This window comes from Mustela nigripes, chromosome 3 (genome assembly GCF_022355385.1).
Source record: "Mustela nigripes isolate SB6536 chromosome 3, MUSNIG.SB6536, whole genome shotgun sequence".
Taxonomy (NCBI): Eukaryota; Metazoa; Chordata; class Mammalia; order Carnivora; family Mustelidae; genus Mustela; species Mustela nigripes.
The window spans coordinates 132,846,816-132,860,395 of NC_081559.1; the positions used below are offsets into that span (position 1 = coordinate 132,846,816).

The following is a 13,580-nucleotide window of genomic DNA, read 5'->3' on the forward strand; positions in this document are numbered from 1 at the left end:
TAATTTTGATCCCACCTAGTGTTTTGAGTCAGGAAGTCATTAGATGAAACAAACAAAACATCTAATAAACACAGTACACACAGTGCTACAATTTGTTCGTTGTAAATAAAAGACTATATTTTCTGTGCTATACTTTCTTTCTATAAAGAAAGTGTGCTATAATTTCAGTAGAACTTAGTCTTTCATTTACAATTAACAAATTGTAGCACTGTGTGTACTGTGTTTATTAGATGTTTTGTTTGTTTCATCTAATGACTTCCTGACTCAAAACACTAGGTGGGATCAAAATTACAGAGCATAGTATGATGGTCTCCACAATGCTTTAGGGATTAAAATGGTTGGCTCCACTGTCTGCAATTTTGGGAATACTACACCTTTATAAAACTTCAGTTTTCTCATTTGTACCAGTGAAATAATAGTCTTTTTTTTTCTTACCTACATTTCCAGGGCTGTTGTAAAGATCAGATTCTGTATAAATCTCTATACAAATTTATGATATAATGATGTTGACATTTCCCTTTCATAGCAGTTTCTCTTGACTGCTTTGTTGACGTACCTATGCAGTGAGGTTAGTGAGGTTAGACACATTGAGTGGCCAGTAAGTGTGAAAAATATTAATAACTGGAGAGAACTTGAATGCCTTCTTAGCTCTTCAAAATTGTTTTTGAAATATTCAACAAGGGATAATTTGTTAAGATACACTCAAAAGGGAAGACATTCCAAAAAAAAAAAGAAAAAAAAAAAAAAGAAGACATTCCATTCCAGGATTCCCCCTTTTCTCCTTTTCTCTTTCTGGTCATCTAAAGGAATTTGCCTTTTCCATTTTTACTGTTAGAAAATATTGCCTTGGTGCAAATAGAGAGATGTTTCCTAATCAGCAATGAAGTGCAGAAATAGAGGTCTTCACAAGTTTATGAAAGACAAAACATTATGTCCAAACTTCACTGTTAAGTGGCTTCTCTTTCACATTATATATGACTTCCTTTGAAAGAACAATAAATTGGGGCACCTGGGTGGCTCAGTGGGTTAAGCTGCTGCCTTTGGCTCAGGTCATGATCTCAGGGTCCTGGGATTGAGTCTCTGCTCAGCAGGGAGCCTGCTTCCTTCTCTCTCTGCCTGCCTCTCTGCCTACTTGTGATCTCTCTCTCTCTCTGTCAAATAAATAAAATCTTTAGGGGGGGGGGAAAGAAAGAACAATAAATTATTTTAGAATTAAAAAGTACATTCTTTACCCCCAGTCATATGGAACCGTTTATAATCCCATTTATATCTATTTGCCATTTCTTCCTGCATTATCCTTCTCTTTGTGACTCTAGCAACATGGCAGAAGCATTGTCTTTTCTAGAAAGCCTTACTTCTTCTTTCCTCCTTTCCCCTATGTGAGTTAAATGTCCCTGTTCCATATTCCTACAGCACTGTGTATCTATATTGTTTAACTTCATGCTGGGCTGTAATTGCCTGTTTATTTCTGTATTACTTTGAGGGACAGGGACCGCGTTTGTTCAATACTGGCATAGAGTGACTAATTAGAAATGAATTGTTACTCAAAGTTTTTGTCTTACATAAATGTTATAACTTAAATACTGAGATGTGGTAGTATATTTTGCTTTTTGAATCCTAATTTTTGATAAGAAATTAAAGCAAGATGATGGTCTTTTCTAAAGCAGCAATAAGGTTTTCAATAAAATTGTGCAAAAGAATTATGTCTTGATTTAAAAAAATTACAGTGAAATATGAGAAAATTTTTCCAATTTTCTTTTGATACAGGATTGCACCTCTGCCTCCTCCTCCCCTACTGCCACCTATAGCTACTAACTATCGGACTCCTTATGATGATGCATACTATTTTTATGGGGCCAGGAATAATTTGGATCCCAGTCTTGCTTATTGTAAGTTATCTATAGGCTAAATATTTTTTCCTAGTGATTCAGTTAGGAAAATTATTTTTTTTGTAAGCAAAAATAAATAAGTTGAAAAACCACAGCTTTACTTAATTCAGATATTCATATTTATTGACTTAAAAATGCCCTATTTTAAAACTCAGCTTTATTTCATAGTTACTTATTTTTTATTCAACTTTAAGAAATGTCTATTTTGTGGTTTCTTGCAATGTTCTTTACTAACTCCTGAGAAGGAAATATGAAATTTTTCCCTTAGGTAACATTCAGTGTGTGACTTTTTCTTTAGGAATAAAATGTAAATAAATGGGTACTCTGAAATAAATGTGTTTGTTTTCTTTTAAGATGGTTCAGGAATGATGGGAGTACAGCCTACAGCTTATGTTAGTGCTCCTGTCACCCACCAGCCAGCACAGCCTATTATGTAAGTTATTAAAATAATAATTTGTCTTCCATAGAATCTATTGTTTTTCTTTCAGAACAAATCTAACTTAACTGTCAATTATTGCATAACTAGTATATTCAAAGTATTGCTTTTAAGTCAATGTTTCATAGAAAGTACTTTTAAAAAATTAAAAAGTATTTTAAAAAATTTAAAAATGTTTCATAGAAAGTACTTTTAAAATATTGAGAGAAACCTTATTTTCAACATTAGAAAAGTTATGCATACATACTGAGAAATAAGAATAGAAAAAGCATTGGGCGCCTGGGTGGATCAGTGGGTTAAAGCCTCTGCTTTCGGCTCAGGTCATGATCCCAGGATCCTGGGATCGAGCCCCACATCAGGCTTTCTGCTTTCTGCTCCGCAGGAGCCTGCTTCCTCCTCTCTCTCTCTGCCTGCCTCTCTGCCTACTTGTAATCTCTGTCTGTCAAATAAATAAATAAAATCTTAAAAAAAAAAAGAGAGAAAAAGCATATGAAAAAATTGAAATCACCTATAATCCCCATCCAGTGATAGGTGCATCTAACTGAGCATTCAGGAAGTCTTATTTAGTCACAAAATCATATACACAACATACACCAAAATTATCTTATATTGTTTATATTGTTCTGTAACCTTTTAAAATTAAAAATATATCATAAATATCTTTATACTATATAGCATTATTATTTAAAATTAAACTTTTTATTAGAGATAATTATAGATTCCCATGATGTAATTATAAGAAATAATATAGAGACATCTTGTATTTCCTTTACCCAGTTCGTAATGCTAAGAAGATATCTTGCAGAATTGTGGTACAATGACATAGCCCAAATATATGACATCGGATACATTCAAGATACAGAACATTCATCACAAGGATCCATTATCATGCCCTTTCAGCCACACCTAGTTTCTTCCTGCCCCTACTCCCTCCATAGGCACTAGGAACAACTAATCTGTTCTCCATTTCTTTAATACCATTTAAAAAATGCTATGTAAACATGGAATCATATATGTAACCTTTTGGAGTTTACTCTTTAAAATCAGCATAATTCCCTTGTGATCCATCCAGTTGTTGAATGTATAAATTGTTTATGCTTATTGCTAAGTATCATTTCATTGTATGTTTGTACTACAGTTTAAACATTTCATCGTTGAAGGACATTTAAGTTAGTATGAATAAAGCTGCTGTAAATATTCGTGTACAGGTTTTGAACATAGCCTTTAGTTCTTTAGGATAATTGGTCAGGAGTGTTATTGTGGGTTATATGGTAGTAACAACTTTGTTTTATGAGACACTGCCAAACTTTTCATAGAGACTGTACCATTTCACATTTATATTGGCAGTGTATCCAGAATCTGGTTTCTTTACATCTTTACCAGCATTTGGTGTCATGACTTTTGTTTATGCCACTTTGATAGGTGTGTAATGATACATCATTGGGTTGTTTTTTTTTTTTAAGATTTTATTTATTTGTTTGAGAGAGAGATAGTGAGAGAGAACATGAGCAAGGAGAAGGTCAGAGGGAGAAGCAGACTTACCATGGAGCTGGGAGCCTGATGTGGGACTCGATCCTGGGACTCCAGGATCATGACCTGAGCCGAAGGCAGTCGTCCAACCAACTGAGCCACCCAGGCGCCCCCATCATTGGGGTTTTAATTTACGTTTCTCTGCTAGTGATGATGCTTACCATCTTTTCATGTATTTATTTGCCATATATTTGATGAAATGTCTCTTGATATTTTTTACACATTTTATTTTACTTATTTATTTTTTTAAGTAGTCTGCATGCCCACGATGGGGCTTGAATTCACAACCCTGAGATCAAGAGTTGCATGCTCTACTGACTGAGACAGCCAGGTGCCTCATTTTTTACACATTTTAAACTGGAGTTGTTTTTTTTTTGTTTTGTTTTTTTTTTTTTTGAGTTTTTGAAGCTTCTTGATATATTCTATATACTAGTTCTTTGTCAGATATTTGGTATGCAAGTATTTTCTGTCAGTCTAAAACTTGTCTTTATCCTTTGAGTAGGGTGTTGCATAGAGCAAAACTTTTGAATTTTGATCAAGCCCAATTTATCAGTTTTTCCTTTTATGGATCGTATTTTTAGTGTCAAATCTAGTATTCTTTTTCTAGGCCTAGATCCCAAGGATTTTCTCTGTTTTGTTTCTTTTTTCCCCTTTCCCTAAAAGTTCTATAGTTTTTCATTTATGTCCATGATCCATTTTGAGTTAATTTTTAGGTAAGATGTGAGGTCTAGATTGAAGGGTTTTTTTTTCCTCCCTATGGATGTCTAGTGGTGCCCAGCATTATTTGTTAATAAGATTACTTTTCTTCTATTGGATTACTTTTGCATCTTTGTCAAAATCCACTGCACTAATTTTTGTGATTCTGTTTCTGGGATTCTGTATTTTATTCCATTGATCTGTGTGTTTATCCTTATGCCAGGAGCATTGATTATCATAGTGCTGTAGTAAGTTTTGAAATTGGGGAAGTGTGAGTTCTTCAAATTTGTTTTTCTTTTCCAGGATTGCTTTGGCTGCTGCAGGTCCTTTGCATTTCAATGTGAATTTTAGGATAAGCTTGCCAATTTACACAAAAAGTCAGTTGAGATTTTTGGTAGACATTATATGGAATCTGCAGACCTGCTCAGTATTGCCTTAATTTTTTTTCAATTTCTTTATTGTGGTAAAACACACATAACATAAAATTTACCATTTTGAGCATTTTAAGTGTGTTGTTCAATGGTATTAAGTACATTCATATTGTTGTGCAACCATCACCACCACCTGTTTCTAGAACTCTTTTAATCTTGTAAAACTGACTCTACCTGTTAAACAAACATCTCCTTATTTCCCCCTCCTTCTGCCCCTTTCTGTCTCTGTCATTTCAAATACTTCAGATGCCTCATAGAAGTCAAGTCTCATGTAACTTTTTTTTGTGTGTCTGGCTTATTTTACTTATAATGCTTCAAGGTTAACCCATGTTGTGGCACAAGTCAGAATTTCCTTCCTTTTTAAGGCTGAATAATATTCCTCATATGTAGATACCACATTTTGCTTATACATTCATCCGTCAATAGGCACTTGGGTTGCTTCCATGTTTTGCTGTTGCAAATATGCAGTTGTGAACATGGGTATACAAGTATGTCTTCTGGACTTCACTTTTGGTTCTTTAAAGTATATACCCAGAAGTGGAATTGCTGGATCATATGGTAATTACCTATCAGGTAACCATCATACTGTGTTCCACTGCAGCAGTACTATTTTTCATTCCCATCAACTGTATATGAGGGTTTCAGTTTCTCACCTTCTGACCAACACTTGTTATTTTTGTTTTATTTGATAAGAGCCATGCTAATAGATATGAATTGTTATCTCATTGTGATTTTTATTTGCATTTCCTTACAATTACTGTTGTTGACTGAAGTTTTATGTGCTTATTGACCATTTGTCTGTCTGTGGAGAAATGCCTGTTCAAGTCATAGTTCATTTTTTAATTGGGTGTTTTGGTTTTTTGGTTGATGAATCTTGAGTTCTCTTTTTTTGTGGATATTAATTCCTTATCAGATTAATGATTTGCAAATATATTCCCCCATTCTTTGTGTTGCCTTTTTACTTTGTTGACAGTACCTAGCAACACTATCAATGCACACAAAATTTTAATCTTCATGGTTTTATTTGCCTTTTTTTTTCTTTTTTGGCTGTGTCTTTGGTGTCCCAGCCAAGAAATTATTGTCAAAACCAAACTATGAAGCTTTTTTTTTTTTAAAGATTTTATTTATTTATTTGACAGACAGAGATCACAATTAGGCAGAGAGGCAGGCAGAGAAAGAGGGGAAGAAGCAGGCTCCCCACTGATTGGGGCTTGATCCCAGGACCCTGGGATCATGACCCGAGCCAAAGGCAGAGGCTTAACCCACTGAGCCACCCAGGCGCCCCCAAATTGTGAAGATTTTGCTTTATGTTTTCTTCTAAGAGTTTTTTTTTTTTTTTTTTAAAGATTTTATTTATTTATTTGACAGAGAGAAATTACAAGTACACTGAGAGGCAGGCAGAGAGAGAGAGAGAGAGAAGGAAGCAGGCTCCCTGCTGAGCAGAGAGCCCGACGCGGAACTCGATCCCAGGACCCTGAGATCATGACCTGAGCCAAAGGCAGCGGCTTAACCCACTGAGCCATCCAGGCGGCCCTCTTCTAAGAGTTTTATAATTTTTGGCCTTACATTGAGGATTTTGATCCATTTGGTAGGAAGCGTTATTAAGGACCCAGCTTCATTTTTCACATGTGACTATCATTTTCTTAGCATCATTTGTTGAAAAGACTGTACTTTTCCTATTGTATGTTCATGGCATCCTTGCAAAAATTATTTTACTTTGCATCCATGCATTTAGTTCTGAGTTCTATTCATTTGTTATATATGTTTCTTTATGTGCCACTACCATGCTGTTTTGATTATTGTAGCTTTGTGGTAAGTTTTAAAATCAGGAAGTATAAGTCCTGTAGCTTGTTCTTTTTTAAAAATTTTTTGGCTATTTGAGGTCCCTTGAGAAAATAAAAGTAAGGGTGTCTCCTCTACAAAAAAAAAAATTCATTGAGTTTTAGATAAGGCTTGCATTGAATATGTGCATCACTTTGGGTAGTATTGACATCTTAGCAGTATTAACTCTTCTAATCCACGAATGGGGTACATTTCCATTTATTGTCTTTTTAAATTTCTCTCAGCAGTGTTTTAAAGTTTTCAGTGTATGTACGAGTCTTTTACCGCTGTTTTCTTTGATACTATTATATTGCATCAAATATTTTGTTCTCTTTGATGCTATTATAATTGGAATTACTTTTGTAATTTCCTTTTCAGATTATTTATTGTGTATAGACATGCAACTGATTTTTGTGTTAACTTTGTATCCTACCATTGCTGAATTTGTTTTACTAACAGGTATTTTTTTGTGTGGAGGATTTAGAGTTCTCTCTGTATAAGATCATGAGTCATCAACTAATAGAAATTTACTTCTTACATTCCAATTTATATGCCTTTTACTTATTTTTCTATCCTAATTGCTCTGGCTAGAACTTCCTATACTACGTTCAATAAAAGTAGAGAAAATGGGTACTTTTGCCTTGTTTCTGAACTTTGAGGAAAAGATTCCCGTCTCTTAAATATGGTATTTATTATGTTAAGGTAGTTTCCTTATCAAGAAAGATTGTTGAATTTTATTATTCTTTTACAGCATCAGTTGAGGTGATCATGTGTTTTTTTTTCTTTCTTTCTGTTAATGTGGTATATAGTATTGATTGATTTTTATATATTAGCCATCCTTGTATTCCAGGAATAAATCCTCCCTTGACCATGGTGTTTAATTCTTTTAATAGGCTTTTAAATTTAGCTTGCTAGTATTTGTTGAGGATTTTTACATCAGTGGACACAAGCAATATTGGTCTGTAATTTTCTTGTAGCATCTTTGTCTGGTTTGGATATAAGGGTAAAGCTGCCTTCTTAGCATGTGTTAGGTTGTCTTCCCTCCTCTTCAAGGTTTTGGAAAAGTTTGAGAAGGATTGAAATTAGTTTTTCTTTAAAGTGTTTGGTAGACTTTACCCATTGAAGCCATCAGGTCTGTGGCTTTACTCTGTCAGGAAATTTTTGATTAATGATTCAATTTCCTTACTAATTATAGGTCTTTCCAGACTTTCTATTTCCTTATGGTTTAGTCTTATATTTTAACAATATTAAGTCTCCAATCCATGAATGTGGAATTTCTTTAAAATTATTTGGGGTTTTTAAATTTCTTTCAACAATGTTTTGTAACTTTTAGACTATTTAACTTCTGTTTATTTATTCCAAAGTATTTAATACTCTTCGGTGTTGTGAATGGAATTGTTCTCTTAATTTCATTTCCATATTATTCATGGTAGTTTATAGAAATACAATTGAATTTTGTGTATTGATCTTGTATCCTGCAACTTTGCTGAACTCTTAACAGTTTTTAGTGGATTTCTTAGCATTTTCTGTATGCATGATTATGTCATCAGTAAATGAAGATAATTTTATTTCTTCCTTTCCTTCTTACACCTTTTATTTCTTTTTCTTCATTAATTGTCTTGCTTAGAACCTTCAGTACAATGTTGAATATATCTTATGAGAGTGGGTATCTTCATCTTATTTTGATCTTAAGTGAAAGACATTTATAACCATTAAGTATGATATTAGTTACAGTTTTTTTGTAATTGCCTTTATCAGATTGACGAAGTTTCCTTTTATTTTTTGTTGATTGTTTTGATCATAAATGGTATTTAGAATTTTAACATATTTCAACATATTTCTAAATTAGAAGTTGAATTTTGCCGGATGGTTTTTCTGCATTTAATGAGATGCTTCAAAGGTTTTTGTTCATTATTCTATTAATATGGTGTATTATATTAATTAGTTTCAGATCTTAAATCAACCTTGAAATCGTGTGATAAATCCCACTTGGTCATGAAGTACTATTCCTTATTATGTGTTGCTGGATTATTCAGTTTGCTAATTTTTGGTTGAGGACTTTTGCCTCTGTATTTATGAGTGATATTATTCTTTGGTTTTGTTTTCATGTCAGATTTTTAAAAAATTTTTTTATTTATTTGAGAGAGAGTGGATGAGTGGGGGGAAGAGAGAAGAAGGAGGGAGGAAGAATCTTAAGCAGACTGTGAGCTGATGGTGGAGTCCAGTGGGGGGCCCAGTCCCACAACTCTGAGATCATGACCCAAGCTGAAACCCAAGACTTGGGTGCTTCACTGACTGAGCCACCCAGGTGCCCGTTCATGTCTGATTTTGGTATCAGGATCGTACTATTACTAGCCTAATAGAGTTAGTTCAAAGTGTGCCTCCATTTTCTGTTTGGGGTTTGTGAAAGATTGTTGTTAATTCTTTCATTGTGGTAGAATTTACCAGGAAATTAATTGGGTCTTGTCTTTCCTTTGTGGGTAGTTTTTTTTGTTTGTTTGTTTTTTGTTTTTTTATTTTACTAATTCAGTGTCTTTACCTGATGTCAGTTTATTTAACTTTTTCTTATATCTGTTTTGGTAGTTTGTATCTTTCTATGAATTTACCTATGTCATCAAGATGATCTAATTTTTTGGGATAGTGTTGTTCATAGTATTCCCTTACATAAGTCTTTCTAATTTTTATAAGGTCAGTAGTGATACTCTTTCTTTTATTCCTGAATTCAGTAATTTTAGTCTTTTTTTTTTGACCAAAAAAAAAAAAATTCTAGCTGAACTTATGTCAATTTTGTTGATCTTTTTAAAGAATTAACTGTTCATTTATCTGATTTTCTCTCTTGTGCTTCTAATTTCCATTTCATTTATTTCTTCTCTGATCTTTTTGTTTCACTCATTTTGCTTACTTTGGTTTCAGTTTGCTTTTAAATTTTCTAGTTTTTGAGGGTAGAAGGTTAGGTTATTGATTTGATGTCTTTTTTAGTGTATATAAATATAAATTTTCCTCTGGGTACTATTTTAGCTGCATCGCTGACATTTTGTATGTTGTTTCTTTATTTTCATTCACCTCGAAGTATTTTCCAATTCCTTAAGAAGGGTAGACATGGTATTGACTATCCGGAAATCTAGGAAAAGGAGAAAGGAGATTTTGAAGACTGGAACAAAGGGAAAAATCATGAAGGGAGACATCTTGACCCAGCATTCCAAGAAGAAGATGAAACCCTTACCAATACCAAGCCCAAGAGGAAAAGGGTATTGCCCAAACTCAAGGCCCCCTGTGAGGGAAAGGGATTGATGGTCCCAAGACCGGAAGGACCCAGAAGAGTTTGTCCCTCCAATGGTCGATACACTGATTGTTGACTGAGCCCAGTACTGAGGCTTGATTCTGCCATGGTAAATCAGCCAACACTTAGTAATAATTCCTAATACTCAAGATCTCACAGAGTCCTCTTAAAAATGAAAATTTTGACTCACTTAATATTGGTTGACAAGGAGATCTGGTGGAGATGGATCATGGTAAGCAGTGTCCAGTCCTCATATATAGGACCACCAAAATGTTAAGGTGGCCTGGTGATATGGGTGACAAAGAATTGCACAAATAGAGCCATAAGCAGGACAGAGTTAATCCACTTTCTCAGGGGGAGAAGAGGGACCAGATGTTAGGTGAGATGTTGGCCCCAAGTTTCTGTCAGGCTGAGCCCTTTAAGGGTTTTGAAGATGTGAGAGGATTGTCCCTATGTCCAATTTCTCCTCTAAGTTCTTCATTGATCTGTTGGTTACTTTAGAGTGTGTTGTTTAATTTCCACAAAATTGGGGTACCTGGGTGGCTCATTCGTTAAGCGTCTGCCTTTGGCTTGGGTCATGATCCCAGGATCCTGGGAATTGTGAATTTCTCAAATTTTCTTTTCTTACTCACTTGTGGTATAATTCTTTTGCAGTTAGAGAACATACTTTGTATGACTTCAGTCCTTTTAAATTTAATGAGGCTTGTTTTATAACCTACATATGGTCTGTGCTGGAGAATTCTCTATAAACTTGAGAAGAGAGTGTATTGTCCTGTTGTTGAGTGGATCATTCCATCAGTGTGTCTTAGATTTAGTTGGCTTATAGTATTATTTTTTGTATTTCCTTGTTGATCTTCTATGTAGTTGTTCAGTTGTCCTATCTATTATTAGAAGTGAAGTATTGAAGTCTCTATTATTTTTGATTTCTCTGTTCTCTTCTGTTTTTGCTTTTTATATGCTAAATCTCTGTAGTTATGTACATGTATGTTTATTATTTCTTAATGTTAAGTTGACCCTTTAACAGTATAAGAGATTCTTTTTTGTGTCTACTAATGGTTTTTGACCTTAAGTGAATTTTTCTGTTATAAATTTGCTACTCCTGTTGTTGTTGTTGTTTTTTTTTTAGCTTGCATGCTATATAATTTTCCATGTCTTACCCTCAATTTATTTGTGTATTTGAATCTAAAATCTGTCTCTGCAGACAGCATACCTTTGCATCCTGGTTGTTACCCTCTATCTCCCTTCCCCACGCCTTGTCCCCTGGCCCACCTTTTTCTGCTAGCTTCTGCCTAAATTTATGTATAGTGCAATTCTTATTAAGATAGGATTTTTGTGAGCTATTTTGCTTTTTTAAAAAACAACAACTCTTTGTTTTTCTTTTCCTCTATTAAGGCCTTCTTTTATGTTAAATATTTTTTCAAAGATTTTATTGATTGGTTGGCTGATTGATTTAGAGAGCATGTTCATGCACCTGCCAACCAGGGAAGGGGAGAGGGAAAGGAAGGGAGAGAAGTAGACTCCCCATTGAGCACAGAGCCTGATGCTGATGCAGGACATGTGAAAGAGTTAGATGCTGGGATGCCTGGGTGGCTTACTTGGTTGGATGTCTGCCTTCAGCTTGGGTCATGATCCCAGGGTTTTGGGATTGAGTCCCACATCAGGCTCCTTACTCAGCAGGGAGGCTATTTCTGCTTCTCCCTCTGCCTATTGCTCCCCCTGCTTGTGTGCTCTCTCTCTTTTTCTCTAACAAATAAATAAATAAAATCTTAAAAAAAAAAAAAAAGATGCTTAATCACCTGAGCCACCCAGGTGCCCTTATATTAAATATATATTTTTTAAAGATTATTTATTTATTTGACACAGAGAGAGATTACAACTAGGGAGAGAGACAGGCAGAGAGAGAGAGAGAGAAGCAGGCTCCCTGCTGAGCAGAGAGTCCAACTTGGGACTCGATCCCAGGACTCTGGGATCATGACCTGAGCGGAAGGCAGAGGCCCAACCCCCTGAGCCACCCAGGCGTCCCAAATATTTTATAGCATTCCTTTTTAATTCTCTTTTAGTTATTATTTTTGTGGGCTTTTTTGTTTTTGTTACAGATTGGAGTTACTGTGTTAATTTAAAAGAACTGAGTTTAGGTCAATATTTTTTTTTTTTTTTTTTTTTTTTTTTTTTTTTTTTTTTTTTTTTTTTTTTTTTTTTTTTTTTTTGTCAGGTTGGAATTTAAAAGGTGGGGAGGGGGGCGGGGGGGGGGGGTTGGGGGGGGGGGAAGCAGGCTCCCTGCTGAGCAGAGAGCCCGATGCGGGACTCGATCCCAGGACTCTGGGATCATGACCTGAGCCAAAGGCAGCGGCTCAACCCACTGAGCCACCCAGGTGCCCCAGTTTAGGTCAATATTAATTTAAAATAGTAAAAAGTTTTTTCTTAAAGTCTTTGTCCAGCAAGTCCAACAAGTTGGTTTCCTCAAGGACTTTGTATTGACTAATTGCTTTTTCCTGTTTATTTTATACCTCCCTGTTCCTTTGCTAGTCTCATATAAATTTTTTAGTTATTGAAAACTGGACATTTAAAAAGAAATGTGGCAACTGTAGAAACCTGATTTTCTCCTTTCCTAAGGCTTATTGTTGCTATTTGTCATTGTGGCTCTTTTTAAAGTAACTATTATGAACTAATTCTATAAAATTTATATTCTTTGTTATATATGGCTACTGATGCCTCTTCTCGTTTAGCTTAATGATTAGCTCATGACTGGACAGAGATTTCCTTAAAGGGCTTAAATTTCCTTAAAAGACTTAAATCTGTAATACTCTTTGTTGAGTGTTTTGTGTTTGTGTTGGGGCATGTTCAGTACAATATTCCAGCAATTTCCATCTCTGCTTTAGCTTTTACTTCTTCTAGCATAGAGCCTCAATACCAGCAGAAGTGAGAGATCAGGGTGTTCTCACAGCTTTTCTGGATATCTGCTAACTCTGCATATGCATGTGACTTTCTGGAATCATAGGAATATGTTAGTTTTTCAAGCCCCTGTGGATATGTTTTTCCCTAATTTTTCTTTTGATTTTTATTTATTTATTTATTTATTTATTTATTTATTTTTTGAGGGATTGGTCAGGCCTTTGCTTGCCCCAGTGGTTTTACTGCCACAGATACTGCAGTGTTGCACAATTGCTGCTGATTTTTTCTTTTCTTTTCTTTTTTTAAGATTTTATTTATTTATTTGACAGAGAGAGAGATCACAAGTAGGCAGAGAAGCAGGCAGAGAGAGAGGGGGAAGCAGGCTCCCGCTGAGCAGAGAGCCCGATGCGGGACTCGATCCCAGGACCCTGAGATCATGACCTGAGCCGAAGGCAGAGGCTTAACCCACTGAGCCACCCAGGCACCCCTGCTGATTGTTTTCTACAAACACTTCATGATAAGAATATTGATACTGAGCAAGCTCTAAGTATGCTTTAAATAAAGGCAGGATTTCCCGGGAGCTGCCAGATAGGTCAAAATAGACA

General features: G+C 35.1%; 1 protein-coding gene across 9 annotated transcripts in view; it reads left to right on the plus strand.

Annotated features, from left to right (window-relative positions):
• The window catches only part of CSPP1 (centrosome and spindle pole associated protein 1), a 168,164-nt gene that overhangs the window by 87,425 nt on the left and 67,159 nt on the right, over nt 1-13,580 (plus strand). For all 9 annotated transcript variants that reach the window (XM_059394672.1, XM_059394676.1, XM_059394673.1 and 6 more), the window contains 2 exons: nt 1,768-1,889; nt 2,244-2,322. In XM_059394672.1, coding sequence (XP_059250655.1) covers nt 1,768-1,889; nt 2,244-2,322 — 201 coding nt within the window. The remainder of the gene's footprint in view (nt 1-1,767; nt 1,890-2,243; nt 2,323-13,580) is intronic.